At 44.0% G+C, this 23,699-nt stretch overlaps 1 protein-coding gene across 2 annotated transcripts in view; it reads left to right on the forward strand.

Moving 5' to 3' along the window:
- Window positions 1-23,699, forward strand: part of sema3ab (sema domain, immunoglobulin domain (Ig), short basic domain, secreted, (semaphorin) 3Ab) — a 321,287-nt gene that overhangs the window by 125,829 nt on the left and 171,759 nt on the right. For both annotated transcript variants that reach the window (XM_041202609.1, XM_041202608.1), the window contains exon 3: window positions 7,891-8,051. In XM_041202609.1, coding sequence (XP_041058543.1) covers window positions 7,891-8,051 — 161 coding nt within the window. The remainder of the gene's footprint in view (window positions 1-7,890; window positions 8,052-23,699) is intronic.

A 23,699-nucleotide genomic window follows, 5' to 3' on the forward strand; every position in this document is an offset into this window, starting at 1 on the left:
ACATACAAAGCACAATTTGAAAATTTGTAGATGAAATAAAACTTGGAAGTATTGTGAACTGTGAAGTGGATAGTGAGAAACTTCAAAATAACATAGGCTGGTGGAAGGGACAGACACATAGCAGATGAAATTTAAGGCAGAGATGTGCAAAGTGATGCATTTTGATTGGAAGAACGAGGAGAGACAATATAAATAAAAGCAACAGATGTAAAGTAGGTGCAGGAACAGAGATCAGAATTACAGAATCACAGAAGTTTAATGGCACAGAAGGAGGCTATTTGTCCCATTGTGTTCTCCAAATGAGCATTATGACCTGGGGAAAAGGCAGGGCAATAGCACTAGGTCATAATGCTCATTTGGAGAACTGGTGGTGACATGATGGGCCGAATAGCCTCCTTCTGTGCCATTAAACTTCTGTGATTGTTTCTATTCAAATAATCACCTAATGCCCTCTTGAATGCCTCAATTGAACTTACCTCCACCACACTTCCAGGCCATGCATTCCAGACCCAAACCGCTTGTTGTGTGAAGAAGTGTTTTCTCATGTCACATTTGCCTTTTTTGCAAATTACTTTAAATCTGTGCCCTCTTGTTCTTGAGCTATTATGAGCAGGGACAGCTTCTCCCTATCTACTCTGTCCAGCCCCATCATGAGTATGAGCATCTCTATCAAATCTCCTCTCAGCCTTCTTTTCTCCAAGGAGAACAGTCCCAGCCTCTCCAATCTATCCTTCTGGCTGAAGTTTCTCATCCCTGGAACCATTCTGGTAAACTTCTTCTGCCCTCTCTCCAATGTGTTCACATCCTTCCTATAATGTGGCACCCAGAACTGTACACAATATTCCAGCTGAGGTCTAATGAGTGTCTTATATAAATTCAGCAAAACCTCTTTGCTCTTGAACTCTATGCCCCTATTAATAAAGCCCAGGATATTGTAGGCTTTATTAACTGCTCTCTCCATCTGTCTTGCCACCTTCAATGATCTATGCACATATGCACCCAGGTCTTTTCGCTCCTGCGCCCTCTTCAAAATTTCACCCATTATTTTATATTGTCTGTCCATGTTCTTCCTACCAAAATGCATCACCTCACATTTCTCTGCACTGAACTTCATTTGCCACCCATCTGCCCACTCCACCAACTTGTCTATGTCCTCTTAACGTTCCACACCATCCCCCCCACAGTTCACAACACTCCCAAGCTTCCTATCATCCGCAAACTTTGAAACCCTGCACACCAAGATCTAGATCATTAATATATATCAGGAAAAGCAAGGATCCCAATACCAACCCCTGGGGAACTCCACTACAAACCTTCCTCCAGCCTGAAAAATATCCATTGACCATTATTCTCTGCCTCCTATTTTTCAACCAATTTTGTATCCACGTTGCTACTGTCCCTTTTATTCCATGAGCAATAACTTTTCTCACAAGTCTGTTGTGTGGCACTGTGTCAAATGCCTTTTGAAAGTCCATGGACACCACATCAACAGCATTACCCTCATCGACCTTTTCTGTTACTTCTTCAAAAATCTCCAGCGAGTTAGTGAAACATGATTTCCCCTTCCCCTTTCCTGCCTCTTCCTTATCAACCCATATTTTTCCATGTGACTACTAATTCTATCCTGAATAATTGTTTCTAGAATCTTGCCCACCACCGAAGTTAAACTGACTGGTCTGTAATTGCTGGGCTTATCCTTACAACCTTTTTTGAACAAGGGTATAATGTTTGCAATTCTCCAGTCCTCTGGCACCTCCCCTGAGTCTAGGGAAGATTAAAAATTATGGCCAGTGCCCCTGCAATTTCTACTCTCCCTGCCTTCTATATATTTGGATGCATCTCATCCGGTCCTGGTGCCTTGTCAACTTTAAGTGCCAGCAATCTATCCAACACTTCCTCCTTATCAAATTTGAACCCTTCTAGTGACAGAGTTTCCTCATCTGTCACCCTGGCCTGGGTAGCATCTACCTCCTTGGTAAAGACAGATACAAAGTATTCATTTAATACCTCAGCCATGGCCCCTTCGTCCATGTGTAAATTACCTTTTAGGTCCCTAATGGACCCTACACCTCCTTTTACCACCCTTTTACTATGCATATGCCTTTAGAAGAGTTTGGGATTCCTCTTTATGTTGGCTGCCAGTCTTTTCTCATAATCCCTCTTTGCTTCTCTAATATGCCTTTTCACCTCCCCTCTGAACCTTCCGTATTCCTCTTGGTTCTCAATTATATTTTCCACTTGACACCTGTCACAAGCACACATTTTCTTCTTTATCTTAATTTTTACCTCCTTTTTCATCCAGGGAGCTCTGGATTTATTTGCCCTACCTTTCCCTCTCAATGGAATATACCTTGACTGTGTCCGAACCAATTCTTTTTTGAAGGTAGCCCATTGTTCAGCTACAGTGTTTCCTGCCAATCTTTCATTCCAGTCTACCTGGCCCAGCTCCGTTCTTGAACCATCGAAATCGGCTCCTGTCCAGTTAATTATTCTTACGCTGGATTGCCTATTGTCCTTTTCTATCATCATCCTAAAATGTACAATACAATGATCACTGTCTCCTAAATGTTCCCCAACTGAGACTTGATCTACTTGGTCCACCTCATTTCCAAGAACCAGGTCCAACAGGGTGTTTTCTTGTTGTATTGGACACATAGTGTTGTAGAAAATTTTCCTGAACACAATCTAGGGACTTTTCCCCCTCTCCGTCCTTTACGCTACCACTGTCCCAGTCTACATCCGGATAATTAAAGTCCCCCATTACAACTACTCCATAACGTTTGTATCTCTCCGTAATTTCCCTGCAGATTGTTTCCTCTACGTCCTTCTCGCTATTTGGCGATCTATAGACTACATCAAGCAATGTAATTGCACCATTTTTGTTCCTTAGCTTTAGCCAAATTGATTCTGTCCTTGAACCCTCTGGGACATTCTCTTTCTCCAGCACTGCAATGCTCTCCTTAACCAATACCACCACCCGTCCTCCTTTCCTTCCTTTCCCATCTCTTCTGAACACCTTGTACCCGGGAATATTTAACGCCCAGTTCCACCCTTCCTTGAGCCAGATCTCTGTTATCACCACAACATCATATTTCCACATTGCAATCTGCGCCTGTAACTCCCCAATCTTATTTACTATACTCCGTGCATTCACTACATGCACAGTAACCCTGATTTAGATTTTGTTACGTTCTCCCTCACCCTGACTTTACCTCTTAACTTACTATTCTCCAGTGCTATCTGCCCCTTCCAGTATTTTGTGCCCCCTGGTATTCCTCTCTAATATTCTCTCTTGGTTCCCACACCCCTGCTGAATTAGTTTAAAGCCCTCCCAACAGCACTAGCTCAATCCCAGCTCTGTTCAGGTGCAACCCGTCCGGCTTGTACGGGTGTCGTCTCCCCCAGAGCCAGTCCCAGTGTCCCAGGAATCTAAAGCCCTTCCCCCGCACCATCTTTCCAGCCACACATTCATCTGTTTTATCCTCTATTTCTGTACTCACTCGTAATCCAGAGATTACTACATTTGAGGTCCTGCTTGCTAATTTTCTACCTAGCTCCCTAAATCCTGATCACAGAACCACATCCCTCTTCCTACCTAAGTCATTGGTACTAATGTGGACCATGACCTCTGGCTGTTCACCCTTGCCCTGAAGAATGTCCTACATCCGCTCTGTGACATCCTTGACCCTGGCACCAGGGAGGCAACATACCATCCTGGAGTCACATCTATGGGCACAAAAATGCCTGTCTGTTCCCCTAGCCAATGAATCCCCTATCACTATAACTCTTCCTTTCTTCTTCATCCCCCCCTGCACAGTTGAGCCGCTTGTGATGCCACAAACTTAGTTCTGACTGTACTCTTCTGAAGAACCAGCTTCCAAAACAGAAAACCAATTTGTGAATGGGACTCCAGGGAACTCTTGCACTACCTGCCTACTTCATTCGGACTGCCTGGTGGTCACCCATTCCCTCTCTGTCTCCATGTCCTTAAGCTGTGGTGCGACAACATCTTTGAACATGATATCCACGTAGCTCTCAGCCTCCCGGATCTGCCACAGTGACTCCAGCCGCCGCTTGAGTTCTGAAACCCGGAGCTCAAGTTTCTGCAGCTGGCAGCCCTTCCTGTACATGTGATTGTCGAGGACACCGGTGGCGTCCTAGATTTCACACATATTACAGGACGCACATTCCACTCATCTGAGCTGCCCTGCCATGTCTGAACTCTACTTCCCTTATGCTAACTTTATTTTACTTTAGATTATTTAAATTACTTTATTATATTGGCCCTAAATTTCCCTTATTCCCTTATTCTCAATTAAATCCAAGTGTAGCTACTTGTTGAAAAATATTACAATTTCCTAATTTACTCACCAGTTCCTACTTACCAAGACTGCCACTCTTTTTTCTGAGGAAAGGTAGAAAAGGAAGGAGACCTCAGGCTATATATACGCAGACTGTTGACGGCAGCAGGGCAAGTTAAGAAAGGATCCTGACCTTATAAATAAGGGCAAGGAAGTTATGGTGAACCTTTATAAAACACTGGTTCAACTTCAACTGGAGTATTGTGTTGAGCTCTGGGCCTCATAATATAAAGGCTTTAGAGAGGGAGCTGAAAACATTTATAAGATGCTCCGGATAAGGGGCTTCAGTGACAAGGAAAAGCTGCTGTTCTCTTTAGAGAGGAGAAGGCCGAGAGGATAGAGGTGTTCAAAACCATGAGGGGCCTAGACAGAATAAATAAACTCTTACCATTGCCAGAAGAGTTGCAAAGTAGAGGGCACTGATCTAAGGTGATTGACAAAGAACCAAAGATGATGTGAAGAATAGCTTTGTTGTGCAGCTAGCGGTGGGGATTGGGAATGCAGTGCCTGAGAGCGTGTTGGAGACAGATTCAGTTGGGGCTTTTGAAAGGGTATTGAAAAGCACCTGAAGGGAAAATATTTACAGGGCCATGGGGAAATGGCGGAGGAGTGGGACTGGCTGGATTGCTCTTGCAGAGAGCTGGCAGGTGCTCGAGGCACCAAGTGGCTGCCTCCTGTGCTGTAACCATTCAATGATTCTATGGCTTCCTTCTGTGATATAAGATTCCACGAAAACTCAAGCCAAACAGAAAGCCGGAGCTGGCTTTGAAGGACAGGATCCCAGCCATGCCATAGAATTAATTTCAATTTTAACAGTTTGGCAAAAAAAAATTGAAAATCAATAGTACAGCTAGAATTCTGTAGAGGCACCCTTGACTTGGCCGCCACTGCTAGTAATCCCTTCTCATGAACCAAAAATTTGGTTTTATTGGCAACTCATATAACTGTTAGGTAAAACATGATGGAAAATGAGACACTTACTACCGAGTGGAAAGATCAGCCCATGAGCCTACTCTTTGTGTTGATCTGAATGAGCTGTATATTAGAGTACAGCATTGACAATGACACCACTTTAAACCCTAAGGATAACGCAGCATACAACATGCACGACTGATTCTATAGAGTTAATCTGTAGCTAATTGCATGCTGCTGGAAGAGCTACAGGGAGAAGAGCTTCTGTTGTCTGGTATTTTGGTCCTGCTCCAAGTTGAGGGCTTTCTTGGCGACAGTGACATTTGAGTTAAAGCCAAGCATGAACTGATACCCCCCCCCCGACCCCCGCACCGAAACAACTGCCGACCCTGCTGATTCTAATATTCGAAATGGGGCTGGAAAAAAAGTGGGAACACGTTTGTACACAGCAGGAAGGAGAAATATATCCAGAAAATGTAGAGGAGAGAGAAGAAAAACAATGAAGAGAAAATAAAGAAGAAACTACAATGCATTTGAATGGGTATTAAAAGATATTGAAATAAAGCCCAAGATAAAAAAGATCAGGAAGGAGGATAAAGAAAGAACAAGAGAAGAAAGAAGAGGGAAACATTGAAATTTGTGAAAAAAGTACTGGAGACAAGAAATCTTTTCCCTTTTAAAGAGTAAATAAGATGGGCATAGACAGGCCCTTTGACAAACTGGTACTGGTCCAACAGGGGCTTTTTTTCCCCCAATTTCTATTCAACGCTTTCATATCTTTGTAGAGGTTCCATTGTGACCCAATATTTATTGATGTAACCCTGGAGTACTCAAAGCTGGTGTCTCTTTGAAACCTGACATTATGCTATTTTGTGAAGGTTTAGTAATGGACTTAGTCCAATTTTTGTACCAGTGCAAAGGCATTTTACTCAGTGTTCACAAGAAACTGTCTGTCAATTCTTTGCATCTCAGAATTTAAACCCATGAAGGGATCAGTAGCTTGGAAATGTGGAAATTCTTTGGACAAACCCAAGGGCATAGAGAATTGTAGAACTGAGCTAGAAAAACTGTGAGCTGGACGTAACTAAGAATCTGACTAAAGTAAAAATACAACAGACAAGAAATGCACAGCAGGTTTGTCAGTGCCAAAATGAGAAAAATATAGATTAAAGCTACAGGAGTAGACCTTTCATCAGAACACCTAGGATTTCATTATCAGACTTTAAGCATTTTTAACTATCTGACAAACTGCTCTTATACTAACAACATCACCTTGCATTTATATAGCACCTTTAACATTGAAATAAGTTTCAAGGCATTGCACAACGCATAATCAGACAGAAATGCACTCGAGCCAAGGAAGGCAATAGGAGTGACTAACCACTTGGTGAAAGAGATTGAATTTTAAAGGATGGGTGGTAAAAAGGGGAGAGATTTCGAGGAAAGCTGTCAAGATGTGTGGGGCTCCTATTCCATTTTGTACAGTGCAAACATTTCAAAACAAAATGAGTGATGGAGGAACAGAGATTCACACTGGTACCTCAGAGTTGTCCTTTCACCCTGGTGCTGAAATGGTTTCTGTAAGCATTATATTCTGTATGATGTCACTCCCTCCTTTTCTTGCGCTGAGATTCGAGTCTATTAATTTAAAAGCATGTCAGAATATAAGCAGCATTGTGAGGATGTATGAATATTGACTGCAGGGGCTGGATCAAATAGTCTGACTTGTTCAGTATGAAGCTTGACAACTCAGGTGAGGTTTCATAGGGCAGCAGGTTTCTGTGAAGCTGTCATGGATTGGGAACTTCAAGGAGAAAAAACACATTAAAAAATCTGGAGGGGGATTCAGTTTCATGGCTTTCAGCTCAAACCAGTAAGGCAACAATGGAAAATCTTTGCTACATAAACAGCACCTTCAAAGCCTATTCAACAATACAAACTGGTACTTTAGAGGAGTAAATACCACGAAATATGCTGGGGTTAACTTGAACTCAATGTACCGGGTGGGTGTGGATCAAGTGGCTTTTCTATATCTAATTTAAATCTGTATCGCCTTCAGTGAAGGTTTAAATCAGCTATAGTTTCTGAAGGGCAATTGATCAGAGCTCCACTGTTTGCCTTCAGGACCACAGTGTCTTAAAACCTCACAATACATTGATTGTGAGTCAAATGCAATAAAAGATCCCCAAGTTCAGAACTGTTGAGGATGAAGCACTATTTGGTTGGACAGGAGGTTTAATGCCTTCGCCTTCACCGAGACTGAACTCCAGGTAATAGTGAAAATGGAGTAACATGGACAAAAGCAGCTGCATTAAATAGCTTGCTGCATAAAAGAATTTCAGTGCCATTCTGTTTGTATTCCTTATTCACAGCTATAAATAAGAGTGCATTAAAACCCCAAATCTTCACCTTCAGGCAAATGTATTCTAACAATTTGACAGCTTTCCACTCTAAAGACTATCCCCCTTCAAGTACTTGCGTGTTCAAAGTTGCAAAATCTCAATGGCATTTGTACATTTGTTCATAACATGTTGTGTCATGGTGGTGTCGATCAGAATAGTTGAGCTCACTGAATCCTTTCTTTCACTCAAGTTTTTTCTCTCTCTTTGCTCCACAGAAATGATGGAATTAAACAACGTTGTCACTTTTGGTGGCATTGCAAACAGCTCCAGTTACCAGGTGTTCTTGCTGGATGAGGAGAAAGGCAGACTCTTTGTTGGCGCCAAAGACCACATATTCTCTTTTAATCTGATTAACATAAACAAGGATGTTTTGAAGGTATGTGCCTGTGTATTATAGAAGAATATCACTGACATACATGGCTCCAAACCTTTCCCTAGTGACTGTTTGCAGCAAGCAATGTGAAATTCTTTCTGACAATGTGAAGACATGAACACTGGGTTCTTCATCAAAAGCAAATGAGACGGTTGGAAAACAACATCTCAGACACATGTTGCAATTTGGTATTTTTCTTGTCAATTTTCCCTCCCCCACTTTGCTCCTGAAGATGGAATGCAGGAGGTGCTTCCATTTATGATGGGCATCACCTCTCCCAAAAAGCCATGACCTATGCATGAACCTTGAAAGTCAATTTGTGCAAGCTATTTTATAGCATCATAGCTGATGTTATCTGGCATTGAGGGAGCGTATTGGTCATGAGATGCAGGATATGGGGGCAGAGGGTACTGGATATAGAGACATGGGATACTCTACATGGCGGCACCAATTGGAGTGGTGAAAATTAAAGAGGCAATCTATTTTTCCATCAAATATTAAAGGTTAAAGGGCAAATCAACAACTGACATGTGGGGGGCTTTCAAACTTCAGTTGATAAGAATTCAGGACTGGCATGTTCCTGCTAGGATGAAGGATAAGCATGGCAAGTTTCAGGAACCTTGGATAATGAAGGATATTGTGAGATTAGCCAAAAAGAAAAGGGAAGCATTCATAGGGCTAGAAGGCTAGGAACAGATGAAGCCCATGCACAATATAAAGAAAGTAGGAAGAAACTTAAACAAAGAGTCAGGAGGGCTAAAAGGGGTCATGAAAAGTCACTGGCAACCAGGATTAAGGAAAATCCCAAGGCCTTTTATACATATGGAAAAAGCAAGAGGGTAGCCAGGGAAATGGTAGGCCCACTCAGGGACAGAGGTGGGAATCTGTGTGTGGAGCCAGAAGAAATGGGAGAGATACTAAATGAATACTTCTCATCAGTATTCACCAAAGAGAAGGACGTAGTGGTTGATTTGTCTAGGGAAGAGTGTGTAGATAGCCTGGATCATGTTGAGATCAAAAAAGAGGAAGTGTTAGGCGTCTTGAAGAATATTAAGGTGGATAAGTCCCAAGGGCCAGATGGGATCTACCCCAGAGTACTGAGGGAGGCAAGGGAGCAGATTGCTGGGGCCTTGACAGAAATCTTTGTATCCTCACTGGCTTTGGGTGAGGTCCCAGAGGACTGGAGAATGGCAAATGTTGTTCTATTGTTTAAGAAGGGTAGCAGGGATAATCCAGGAAATTACAGGCCGATGAGCCTTACATCAGTGGTAGGGAAATTATTGGAGAAGATTCTTCGTGACAGGATTTACTACCATTTGGAAGCAAATGGATGTATTAGTGAGAGGCAGCATGGTTTTGTAAAGGGGAGGTCGTGTCTCACTAACTTGACTGAATTTTTCGAGGAAGTGACAAAGATGATCGACGATGGAAGGGCAGTGGATGTTATCTACATGGATTTCAATAAGGCCTTTGTCAAGGTCCCTCATGGCAGACTGGTACAGAAGGTAAAGTCACACAGGATCAGAGGTGAGCTGGCAAGATGGATACATAATTGGCTTGGTCATAGAAGACAGAGGGTAGCAGTGGAAGGGTGCTTTTCTGAATGGAGAGCTGTGACTAGTGGTATTCCACAGGGATCAGTGCTGAGACCTTTGCTGTTTGTAGAATACATAAATGATTTGGAGGAAAATGTAACTGAGCTAATTAGTAAGTTTGCAGGCAACACTAAGGTTGGAGGAGTTGCAGATAGTGAACAGGATTGTCAAAGGATACAACAGGATATAGATGGGTTGGAGACTTGGGCGGAGAAATGGCAGATGGAGTTTAATCTGGACAAATGCGAGGTAATGTATTTTGGAAGGTCTAATTCAGGCAGGAATTATGCAGTAAATGGCAGAACCTTTAAGTGCATTGACGGGCAGAGGGATCTGGGTGTACAGGTCCACAGGTCACTGAAAGTGGCAACGCAGGTGGATAAGGTAGTCAGGAAGGCATATGGCATGCTTGCCTTCATTGGCAGGAGTATTGAGTATAAAAGCTGGGAAGTCATGCTGCAGCAGTAGACCTTGGTTAAGCTACACTTGGAATATTGCGTGCAATTCTGGTCGCCACATTACTAGAAGGATATGGAGGCATTGGAGAGGGTGCAGAGGAGGTTTACCAGGATGCTGCCTGGTCTGGATTTTATTAGCTATGAGGAGAGGTTGGAGAAACTCGGATTGTTCTCTCTAGAGCGACGGAGATTGAGGGGTGACTTGATCGAAGTTTACAAAATTATGAGTGGCATGGACAGAGTAGATAGTCAGAAGTTTCTTCCCAGGGTGGAAGAGTCAATTACTAGGAGACATAGATTTAAGGTGAGAGGAGAAAACTATAGAGGAGATGTGCGGGGCAAGTTTTTTACACAGAGGGTAGTGGGTGTCTGGAATTCGCTGCCAGAGGAGGTGGTGGAAGCAGGTATGATAGTGGTGTTTAAGAGGCAGCTTGACAAATACATGAATAGGATGGAAATAGAGGGATACGGACCCCGGAAGTGCAAAATGTTTTAGTTGACGGGCAATATGATCGGCGCAGGCTTGGAGGGCTGAAGGGCCTATTCCTGTGCTGTACTTTTCTTTGTTCTTTGTTCTTTGTTTAAGATCTAATACAAAAGATGTTATTGAATCATAGAAATCAGCAGCTAATGCCATTCAACTTATCACACCTATTTCAATCTCAGCTATTTACGCTTATTACATTTCTCTGCAGCTCTTGTATTGCCTCTTTTGATCTACTGATTAGATCAAGTACTGCAACTTGCACTAACATCCATCCTCTGTCTTTGTTTTTCTACGTAGAATCCTGCCTCCATGTCCCTCTGTTACCAATTTGTCAAATGGCGGAAAAAAATCTTTCCCTATTTACCCCCTTGAAATTCTCATCTTAAAACCTCAGTTTGTTCCATTTATTCATTCACAGGATGTGGGTATTGCTGGCTAGGTCAGTATTTATTGCCCATCCCTAGTTGTCCTTAAGAAGGTGGGGGCAAGCTGCCTTCTTGAACTGCTGCTGTCCATGTGGTGTATGTACACCCACAGCGCTGTTAAGGAGGGAGTTCCAGGATTTTGACCCAGCGACAGTGAAGGAAATGGCGATATATTTCCAAATCAGGATGGTGAGTGACTTGGAGGGGAACTTCCAGGTGGTCGTGTTCCCATCTATCTGCTGCCCTTGTCCTTCTAAATGGTAGTGGTCATGGGCTTGGAAGCTGCTGTTGAAAGAGCCTTGGTGAATTCATGCAGTGCATCTTGTAGACGGGGTACACACTGCTACTACTGTGCGTCGGTGGTGGAGGGAGTGTATGTTTGTGGATTTGGTGCCAATCAGATGGACTGCTTTGAGCTTCTTGAGTGTTGTGGGAGCTGCACTCATTAGGCAAGTGGAGAGTATTCCATCACACTCCTGACTTGTGCCTTGTAGATGGTGGACAGGCTTTGGGGAGTTGGGAGGCTGCAGAATTCCCGGCTCTGGTAGCTACAGTATTCATTTATATGGCTAGTCCAGTTCAGTTTCTGGCTGATGGTAAGCCTCAGGATGGTGATAGCGGGGGATTCAAAGATGGTAATGCCATTGAATGTCAAAGGGAGCTAGTTAGATTCTGTCTTGTTGGAGATGGTCATTGCCTGGCACTTGAGTGCCATGAACGTTACTTGTGACTTAACAGCCTAAGGCTGAATATTGTCCAGGACTTGCTGCATTTGGACATGGACTGCTTCAGTATCGTAGGAGTCACGAATGGTGCTGAACATTATGAAATCATCAGTAAACATCCTCACTTCTGACCTTCTGATGGAAGGAAGGTCATTGATGAAGCGGCTGAAGATGGTTGGGTTGAGGACACTACCCTAAGGAACTCCTGCAGTGATGTCCTGGAGCCGAGATGACTGACCTCCAACAACCACAACCATCTTACTTTGTGCTCCAACCAGCAGAGAGTTTTCCCCCTGATTCCCATTGACGCCAGTTTTGCTAGGGCTCCTTGATGCCACACTCGGTCAAACACTGCCTTGATGTCAAGGCTACCTTCAGCTGCTTCATCAATGACCTTCCTTCCCTCATAATGTCAGAAGTGGGGATGCTCGCTGATGATTGCACAATGTTCAGCACCATTCGTGGCTCTTCAGATACTGAAGCAGTCCATGTCGAAATGCAGCAAGACCTGGACAGTATCCAGGCTTGGATTGACAAGTGGCAAGTAACATTCACACCAAAAAAGCATCAGGCAATGACCATCTCCAACAAGAGAGAATCCAACCATCGTCCCTTGATATTCAATGACATTACCATCACCTATCTCCCACTATCAACATCCTGGGGGTTACCATTGACCAGAAACTGAACCGGACTAGCCATTTAATACTGTGGCTACAAGAGCAGGTCAGAAGCTAGGAATCGTGCGATGAGTAACTCGCCTCCTGATTTCCCAAAGCCTGTCCACCAACTACAAGGCACAAGTCAGGAGCGTGATGGAATACTCCCCACTTGCCTGGACAAGTGCAGCTCCCACAACATTCAAGAGGCTTGACACCATCCAGGACAAAGCAGCCCATTTGATTAGCACGAAATCCACAAACATTCATTTCCTCCACCAGCAGTGCACAGTATCAGCAGTGTTTAACATCTACAAGATGCACTGCAGGGATTCACCTATGCTCCTTAAACAGCTCCTTCCAAGCCGGTGAACTCTATCACCTAAAAGGACAAGGGCATCAAATTGATGGGAACACCACCACCTGGAAGTTACCCTCCAAGTCACTCACCATCCTGACTTGGAAATATAGCGCCATTCCTTCACTGTCGCTGGGTCAAAATCCTGGAACTCCCTCCCTAACAGCACTGTGGGTGTACCTACACCACATGGACTGCAGCTGTTCAAGAAGGCAGCTCACCACCACCTTCTCAAGGGCAACTAGGGATGGGCAATAAATGCTGGCCCAGCCAGCAAGGCCCACATCCCATGAATGAATAAGAAAAAATGGGCAGTTACTCTCAGGTCAGATCTTGAATTCAGCTCTTCTGTCCATGCCTGGACCAAGGCTGTAATGAGGTCAGGAGCATGTGACTCTGGCAGAACACAAGCTGGGCATCAGTGAGCAGGTTATTGTTGTGTAACTGCCACTTGATAGCACCGCTGATGACCCCTGTTATCGCTTTGCTAATGATCGAGAGTAGGCTGATGAGGCAGTAATTGGCTGGGTTGGATTTGTCCTGCTTTTTCTAGATAGGATATACCTGGAAAACTTTCCACATTGCCGGGTAGATGCTTGTTTTGTAGCTGTATCAGAACAGCTTGGCTAAGGGGGTGGCTAGTTATGGAGCACAATTCTACAGTTCTATTACCGGAATGTTGGAAGAAGCATTGGAAGCAGTTCAAAGAAGGTTTACTAGGCTAATACCAGGAATGAATGGGTTGTCTTATGAGGAAAGGCTGGACAGGCTAGGCTAGTATCCACTGGAGTTTAGAAGAGTAAGAGGCAAATTAATTGAAACATATAAGACCCTGATGGGTCTTGACAGGGTGGATGTGGAGAGGATGTTTCCTCTTATCCAAGAACCTAGAACTAAAGGCCACGGTATAAAAATAATAAATAAATAAAAAATTAAGACAGATGAGGAAATTTGTTTTCTCTGAGGGTCGTGAATTTTTGGAACTCTCTTGCTTAAAAGGCATTGGAAGCAGAGTGTTTGAATATCTTTAAGGCAGAGCTAGATAGTTTCTTGATAAGCAACGGGGCGAAAGGTTATCAGGGGTAGGCAGGAATGTGGAGTTCAGGTTACAATCAGATCAGCCATGAGCTTATTGAATGGTGGAGCAGGCTTGAGGGGCCGAGTGGCCTATTCCTGCTCCTAATTTGTATATTCATATGTTAATGTTGTCAGGGCCCAAACCCTTAGCAGTATCCAGTGCCTTCAGCCATTTCTTGATATTGATATTTCTTGGAATGAATTCAATTAGCTGAACACTAGCATCTGTCCATGGCATGGGATGACCAACCCATCTCCCGCACCTCTGCCCTCACACCTTCCTCTCCCTCCCAGAACCATGATAGGGTCCCCCTTGTCCTCACTTTTCACCCCACCAGCCTCTGCATTCAAAGGATCATCCTCTGCCATTTCCACCAACTCCAGCATGATGCCACCACCAAACACATCTTCCCTTCACTCCCCGCTGTCGGCATTCCATAGGGACCCTTCTCTCCTGGTCCACTTCTCCATCACCCCCAAGACCTCAACCCCATCCCACAGCACCTTCCCATGCAATCGCAGAAGGTGCAACACCTGCCCCTTTACTTCCCCCCTCCTCACTGTCCAAGGGCTCAAATATTCCTTACAAGTGAAGCAGCATTTTACTTGCACTTCCCTCAATTAGGCCTACTGCATTCACTGCTCCCAATGTGGTTTCCTCTACATTGGAGAGACCAAACGCAGACTGGGTGACCGCTTTGCGTAACAACCTCGGTCTGTCCACAAGCATGACCCAGACCTCCCTGTCGCTTGCCATTTCAACACTCCACCCTGCTGTCATGCCCACATGTCCGTCCTTGGCCTGCTGCAATGTTCCAGTGAAGCTCAACGCAAACTGGAGGAACAGCACCTCATCTTCCGACTAGGCACTTTACAGCCTTCCGGACTGAATATTGAGTTCGACAACTTCAGATCATGAACTCTCTCCTCCATCCTCACCCCTTTTTGATCCCCTTTTTTCAAATATTTATTTTTAAATTTTTATATATATATTTTTCCCACCTATTTCTATTAATTTTTTTTACATTTATTTCCATCCATTATTTGATCCCCACCTTTTAGCCTATTTCGATCCCTTCCCCCCACCCCACCTCCACTAGGGCTATCTGTACCTTGCTCATCCTGCTTTCTACCCTTAATGTCACCATTAGCACCTCCTTTAGCCAGTATCACCACCATCAGCACCCCTTCCACCTTTTGTTTATGACATTTTTTGCAATCTCTCCTTTGCCTCCACCTATCACTGCCCTTCTATCCAGCTTCACCTGTCCCAGCCCCTTCAAACAGTATATATTTCACCACATTTTTACTTCTCTTTAGTTCTGAAGAAGAGTCATACAGACTCGAAACATTAACTCTGTTTTTCTCTCCGCAGATGCTGTCAGAGCTGCTGAGTTTTTCCAGCAATTTTTGTTTTTGTTTACAAAAATAATGTTGTTCAATCAATCATTGGCATTTTTCTATATTTTAAAGAATTTCAGGGCTAATTCTGCCAGTAATATCATCCTTAGTTCAATTCTGATATATTAATCATTAGTAATCATATTTATTTTGTATGTTAATGTTTTTTATTCCATTGTCTTGGCAATACCTTCCCTTGCTTATTGATGAGTTATTTCTGATGGGTTAGATTTATGGAGCACAGCACATAATTCACCCTTATATCATATGTTGCGGATACAAGTGTGTGTATCTACACAGAGTTAACATGTTGCACTGCAATCAGTTTTAGTACTATTATGCATACCATTCACTGACTACAAAATTGATTTAACACTCTTTAAAAAGTTACGAAAATGTGTTGAAATCCCACTACTCACTAACAGTGTTCAAATGCTTACTATATCTGAATAAAATTGCTTTATCACTATTTTAATAGAGGGATTCATCTGTCTAAAATCAAGTGAAAATAAATGGATTAAACTTAAAATTAATCATTTCCAAGCTGTAAAATGTGCTTAAACACTTGACGAATTGCATTATGACCACTTCAAATATCTGCCTAACATAATTGTGACTGACTGTTGTGAATTATTAGGTGTGGCACAGTCCCATTAAATGGATGGCATTTCATCAATTCCTGCTGTGCAAACTCATTTTCCTAAGCTTCTATCCTTAATAAACTCCCCTTCCTTACCTATATGTTATCCCTCAGCAATATTATCTGCCAACACACAGTCAATTTTCACATGTATGATGATGACATGTAGTTCTCTTGCTTCTCCCAATCCCCATTCAGCTGGCTTCTATCAGACTGCCTGTCTGGCATTGAGTCATGGATGAGTCACAAGCCCCTCTGATTTGGCTTTGGGAAAATTAAAGCCATTCTTTCCTGCTCCTGCTATAAATCATGCTTCCTTTCCACTGATTCCATTCCTTGCTAACTTTCTCAGATTCTGTTTCAAGTTTAAGGACTGCAGTGCTAGTCAGTGTCTGTCTCAGTGAGAGGTCTTTATTGAACTGAATTTAAGATGTCTGTTTCAAGTGAGCTGCTTCATGGTAGAGGCCACATGACTAAAGCAAACTAGACAGGACATGTAGAACTGATTGCATTTCGAACCCAAACGCCTCCCTTTTCACACCAAACAAAAGATACACATATTTCCCTTTTCCTAATGACCAGGAGACACATTTGCACGCACGATCATTTGTAACTGTGTCACCCCAAATTGTCCACTATACACCCAAAGTTCTCGTGCATTAACAACTGATTGTTCCACCAGTCAGGCTCTGGACCAGATTGCACACATAGGGCTGAATTTTAAGTTGATGGGTGGGCGTGCATGGACTCACTTCCAATCGGTGCCCCCAATTGAAGGTGGCACCATTTTACATGGGCGGGCCAATGAAGGGCCACTCAGCGTGATGTCCGCACGGAAGTGCTGTGCACTCCCTGTGTGGGCGGGGGAATCCCAAAATTGAGAGTGCGCTCTTTTACGCATGCGCACGAAAGAGTGACTCACCTCCCTGAGGCTAAGTGCTGCCTCAGGGAGATCGGCTGTAAATGTAAAAAAGACAAAAAATTCCCTAACATGTCCCCTCATGTGACAATGTCACAGGAGTTGGGACATGTTCATAATTTTTACACAATCTTCATTAAAAATTTTTAAAGCCTTTATGAAGCAGCAGGGATGTGCTGCAGAGGCTTTATAAGGCTCTGGTCAGACCATGTTTAGAATATTGTGAGCAATTTTGGGCCCCATATCTCAGGAAGGATGTTCTGGCCCTGGAGAGGGTCCAGAGGAGGTTCATGAGAATGATCCCAGGAATGAAAGGCTTAACATATGAGGAACGTTTGAGGACTCTGAGTCTATACTCGATGGAGTTTAGAAGGTTGAGGGGGGATCTGATTGAAACTTACAGAATACCAAAAGGCCTGGATAGAGTGGATGTGGGGAAGATGTTCCCATTAGTAAGAGAGACTAGGACCCGAGGGCACAGCCTCAGAGTAAAGGGAAGACCTTTTAGAACAGAGATGAGGAGAAACTTCTTTAGCCAGAGCGTGGTGAATCTTTGGAATTCATTGCCACAGAAGGCTGAGGAGGCCAGGACATTGAGTGTACTTAAGACCGAGATGGATAGGTTATTGATTGGTAAGGGGCTCAAGGTTATGGGGAGAATGGGGTTGAGAAACTTATCAGCCATGATTGAATGGCGGAACAGACTCAATGGGCCGATTGGCCTAATTTCTGCTCCTATGTCTTCTGGTCTATGGTCTATGGTCTATGAAACCTCATCCCGCCCGTGGATGAGGTTCCATGTATTTTCTACTACCCGCCGGGGCTCCTGGCCTGCGACTTTAAGGTTGGTCGGGCAGGTCCACTAATTACTTAATTGACTCTGTCAGTGGCCTCAATTGGCCATTGACAGGTTGGCAGACGTGCAGCTGATTTTGCTGCACCCCCACCTTCCTGAAAATTTAAATGGGGCGGGATGACATCGGGAGTTCCACCTGACATCACAGCGATCACAGAGCCTCATTTTATGTGTCGGCGAGTGCCCCCCCCACTTGCCGACTTGTAAATTTCTGCCTATAGTCTGTAAACTGTGCAGGCCTCTTAATGGTACACGTTCATACTTAAATTGACTGTTCGTCTGGATGATGTTCCCTCTCCGGGGAGTGTCGTTCCCATGGCACTTGTTGCTGTGCTAACTGTTGCTCTTCCATTGCGGCTGTTGGGGTCACATTGGCCTCTGGGATTGATGATAGTTCTGTACTTAGTACAACTGGTAAGATCCCTTCTTCCTGCTTGGCCAATTGCTATGAAGGAACAGCTTCACTAGTTGTGTGTATACGCCTGCAGTTGTGCTGGTACATTTGGTCGTTCACTTCCACTGCATACGATTGAGGTGACAATTTCTCTACGTATGAGGGGCATGGACAGGGTGGATAGGGAGCAGCTGTTCCCCTTAGTTGAAGGGTCAGTCACGAGGGGTCATAAGTTCAAGGTGAGGGGCAGGAGGTTTAGGGGGATGTGAGGAAAAACTTTTTGATCCAGAGGGTGGTGACGGTCTGGAATGCGCTGCCTGACAGGGTGGTGGAGGCGGGTTGCCTCACATCCTTTAAAAAGTACCTGGATAAGCACTTTGCACGTCATAACATTCAAGGCTATGGGCCAAGTGCTGGTAAATGGGATTAGGTAGGTAGGTCAGTTGTTTCTCACGTGTCAGTGCAGACTCGATGGGCCGTGTGATTCTGTGATGTCCCAAGTTTCCACATGGGCCAACTCCTGTTGAGAGCGTTGAGGGTTTGTACCCTGACTGGCTTCTAATGACTTTCCATGGCTACATCTTGATTCTTCAAGGACTCTTTCAAGGTTGCAGCTTCCTTGGGTGTCTTTCCTGCCGCCGTTTTGTCTGGTTGTACATCTGGTTGAGTTTTTCAACTCCCACTTTAAGTTGTTAACTATGGGATTGTGGATCATCCTTTCCTCCTGCTACTTTAGTGCTGTCTGTGAAATATGTTTTTTCTAATCTCACACAGTTGGTTCATTGAAGGCTTCAGTTTATCGTGAGTTTGCAAAGGTATAGATTCGGTTGGAATCTTGCCCTCTAACTCTCCCAGTTCAGCTCTGATGTGTACATTTTCCTGTAGAATTGCTTTATTTACCTTTGGCTCGTGCATTTCGTTGCACTGACATGGTCAGCAACCATCTTTTGATTTACGTAAATATTGTCTCCCTTGCTCTGGAGTCCCTCTCTCTGGGGTTTTCTGTCATCTTCTCTCTGGGGTCTTTTGCTGCCCTCTCTCTGTTGACACGTTCTGGGTTACCAGCCCAAGTATTAAATTTGCTTCAGCTGAGATGAGTGGCCGTTGCATCCCATCTATGATTTGGAACTTTAGATCTTCCTTCTTGCCGTTGCATTGGGCTCTCACTCTAATTTGTTATCTTGTTATGAGTATCGTGCCATCATATAGCCTCAACCTCATTTTTGAGGCTTTATTTTTGGATTGCCATGTTGAGCCACTTCGCACAGGTCTCTCTGAAGGCCATGATGTTGCACGATGCACCAGTGTTTATCTGACACTTCTTGTTCACTTGATACTCTCCCCTTTGCAGTCATCTTGGTAACAGTCACAAACCGTTTGTCACTGTAGACTTGACTGACCTAACCTCTTGTATCATGTATAGTTCTTCATCAGACCTGTCTGCTGCTATCTCTCCTATGCCCATCTGTATTGGCTTGTTTTGCTCCTTTCTGGCCAAGCGCTTGTGGGCAAAATGATTTGCATTCTTGTAGTTAAAACACTGCTATCCCCACTCTGGGCAATCCTTCTTTCCATTTGTATGTTGTCCTCCACAGTATTTGCATCCTGCCCTGTGTCTGTGATTGCTCTGCTCTTTCGGCCTCGAATGTCTCTCAGCGTAATGTATCTCCTGGTCTGCTCTTCCAAACATGTGATCTCGCTGACATTTCACAACTTCCATGTTTCGACACACATCTATCGCTTTCTTTAGCATCAGTTTCTCATCTTTCAGTAGACTTGCTCTCACCAGGGGGTCGCTCACGCCCAGGACCAATCTATCCTTAATCAGATCACCTTTTAGCTGTCTGGATTCACATGATTCTGCTAGCTGTATTACTGCTTTTACATATTGATCTATGGTTTCTCGCTCTCCTTGAGCTCTAGTATTGAATACAAAGCGTTCTTGTACAACATTCAATTGGGGTTCAAAATGCTCGCTCAAATTCTCTGCCTTTTGTTTTCTTTGTTCATTGGTTAGATTTAGAGTGGTATACACTTTGTGGCAGTCTCTCCCCAGAAGTGTTAGGAGTGTGGGTCCTCTTGTTGGTTCCAGCTTGTAAATTATGTCTGTTGCAATCTCATAGTTATGCCATTGCAAGTAAAAATGCTGCCAATTTTTCCACCTATCCCCTTTCATTTCTACTGGAGATGGGATTGTAAAGTTTGCTGTAGCCATGTTACTCACTCAATATTTTACTTGCAGCCTTCAGTATGTATTTGCATTCATTGTGTCCTTTTCAACAGCTTTTTGCAAATTTGAACATATCTGTGTGCCTTGGTTCTCAGTGTCTTCTCCACAGCTTTTTAAATCTCTATTTTAGCTCCACTCCTGACACCATGTTTCAAGCTTAAGGACTGCAGTGCTTCTCAGTGTCTGTCCCAGTGAGAAGTCTTTATTGATCTGAATTTAAGATGTCTGCTTCCAGCGAGCTGCCTCATGGTAGATGTCACATGACTACAACAAGCCAGTTAGAACATACAGAGTTAACGTTTCGAGTCTGTATGACTCTTCTTCAAAACTAAAGAGAAGTAAAAATGTTGTGAAATGTATACTGTTTAAGGGGGGTGGGACAGGTGAAGCTGGATAAAAGGTCAGTGATAGGAGGCAAAGGAGAGATTGCAAAAGATGTAGCACCCCTTTAAGCCAGTATCATCACCATCAACACCCCTTCGACCTTTTGTTTATGACATCTTTTGCAATCTCTCCTTTGCCTCCACCTATCACTGGCCTCCTATCCACCTTCACCTGTCCCATACCTCTTAAACAGTATATATTTCACCACATTTCTGCTTCTCTTCAGTTCTGAAGAAGAGTCATACGGACTCAAAACATTAACTCTGACTTTCTCAGCACAGATGCTGTCAGAGCTGCTGAGATTTTCCAGCACTTTTTGTTTTTGTTTCAGCTTTCCAGCATCCGCAGTATCTTGTCTTTGGTTAGGACATATAGAACTGATTGCATTTCAAACCCAAATAGACTCTGCCAGACTGTATGAAACCTTGAGATTCTGATCAGCTCTGAGCTGCTTTTCAACCCCAATTCTTTCTTATCACAGTTTACTCCCACCTTTTTTCATTTGTTCAAGGGGTGTTGGTATCACTGGCAAATGCATTTATTTCCCAAACCTAATCGCCCTTGCGTAACATGACCTACTATTGTATCCCTTATCCAAGCTTTGTCATTTAAAGGCTTGATTTCCCCAATCTCTTGCTTTCTGGCCTCCCATTCTCTGATGTCCACAAGCTCCATTTTATTTAAAGTACAGCTGCCCATTTTTGATTCCATACTAACCACATCCTTCATCAATTCCTCATTGACGGAGCTGGCACTCTGGCCTCCAACGAATTAACTCCTCACCTTTATCCTCACTCACCCTTTCTCTGCAGTCTCCTCCAGCCTTTTACCCTCGTCTGGCTGTTCTCTGATTTAGTCTTTATGTCTGTTTCTCCTATTTCCTTTCACATGCTGTTGGTGGCAGAGTCTTCACCTGCCTTGGCTCCACTGGAATGCGATCCCTAAACACCTCCTTTAAAAGCCTTCTCAAAATGCACATTTTCAACTAGTCTTTCATTCCTAATCTCTGCCTCCCTACCCCTGTAGGTGTCTGTTACCCCTTTTTGTTTTTTTTTCATTTGCAAAGCACCTCAGACATTCTTTATGTGAGAGACAAGTTTTTTCTGTTCAGATGGCATTTGCAGGAGGATTTATTGACAGCACAGCTCCCCATATTGATGCAATGAAGCAACGGCCATGAGTTTTACACAGGGACAGGGGTGTTTGTAATGTGAACTTCAATAGCTAAATGTTTCCTGATAATTTCAGTTTAAGCTGTGGAGCAGTAGTGTACAATTACTGAAAAACATTCATCTTTTGTGCCTTTGCCTGCTGTTGAATGGATGTTTTCGTTCATTTATTTCAAAAATCTGTGCCAATACAACACAGAGCAGTGTTTTAGAAATACAGGTTAAGAAAATCTATCTTGGGTATGTGGGGAGGGCAGGGGTGAGGGAAGGAGGTCAGATTTTTATTGGATTAGTTAGCGGTCTGTCAACTCAGGGACCTTGGATCAAGTTGAGCCAAGACTGTTGGGATGAATGTCACGTCTGTCTGAGCTTCCATTCAATTCTTGTTGAGCAAAGGCATCTGGCACAAAACTCCTTTGCTAAAGTTAGGTCTTAGGCAAAACAAAAACACAATTACCTGGCAGCAGATGCCTGGCAGCATCAGCGGAGAAGAAAAGAGTTGACGTTTAGAGTCCTCATGACCCTTCAACAGAACTCTGTTTTTGTTTTGGATTTCCAGCATCCGCAGTTTTTTGTTTTTATCTCTTAGGTCTTAGGCATGTTGCCAGAACGTGTAGAAGGCGTAGAATCAATGTTTGGTTGCACTTTGCCTGACTCGGGAATGCTTGATGCTGACATTGTGTGCAAGAAACAGGAAGAATTCTATTCCCTGGCATCAGAATCTTTGATAAGAACAAAACAAAATAAGAGCAGTTACATGTTGTTAGGCTGTAAATTAAATGCCCTATAATTTTCACTGCATTGCACAATAGGGACCTGTAGGATAATTGTGAGGGGGAGGCAAATTTCTTCCTCAATCTTGCCTTAAATTGGATAATATCACAGCAGAACTGGCAGGAAATGAGATGGTGAGACTGAGCGCCAACTGGGAATTGCTTTACTCCTGCCCCTGCCAGGATATGTCTCCTCCCCAAATGTCACATGAAGATGGTGCCGGGTGGAGTTGGGTGCGGGTAGTGCTGGGCAGGGAATGAGCTCAAGCCTGGTGGATCACCCATGTTACCGCCCGTTCCTGGGGTCACCATGGGGACATTGCTGACTGGCTTTACTAACTGCCCTGAGGATGTAACAAGCAGGGTGGATAAGGGGGAACCAATGGATGTAGAGTATTTGGATCTTCACAAAGCATTCAATGAGATGCCGCATAAGTGGGTTACTACACAAAATTAGGATTGATGGGATTGGAGGTAACAGGTTTACTGTGGATTAAGGATTGGTTAATGGGTGGAAATGGAGGGGTGAATTATCTCCCCGTCATGTGGGCTGGGCGAGAGCGGGCACACAGCTATTCGCCGCCCGCGATTGGCTGCGCACTGCCATTTTACGTGGGCGGGCCAATTAAGGCCTGTCCAGCATGATGCGCACCCAGACGCGCTCAGTGCTCCCTTTGCGGGTGGGGGCAGGAGGGCGAAAGGGTGCAGAAATCTCCCTGACACACAGAGCTCAGGGAGTTGATGTGAATGTGAAAAACTGAAAAAGTTTTAAAAAATTATTCGGACATGTCTCCTCATGTGACGGTGTCACATGAACTGGGACGTATCTATCAATTTTATTAAAGTTATAAAGCCTTCGTGAAACTTCATCCCGCCAGTGGATGAGGTTTCATGAGAAATGTGAAGGCCGCCTGGGCTCTTCAGCCGCCCGACAACCTTAAAGTTGGACGGGCAGCCCAGACAATCAGCTCAATTAGTTGTTAAATAGCCTTAATAGGCCTGTGACAGGTCAGTGGGCACGCAGCCGACTCCAGCGTGCGCCTGCCGAACCGAAGATCGGAATGACGCACGGTGATGTCGGGACACAATGGGGCCTGCCCC

The sequence above is a fragment of the Carcharodon carcharias genome, chromosome 13 (assembly GCF_017639515.1).
Source record: "Carcharodon carcharias isolate sCarCar2 chromosome 13, sCarCar2.pri, whole genome shotgun sequence".
NCBI lineage: Eukaryota > Metazoa > Chordata > Chondrichthyes > Lamniformes > Lamnidae > Carcharodon > Carcharodon carcharias.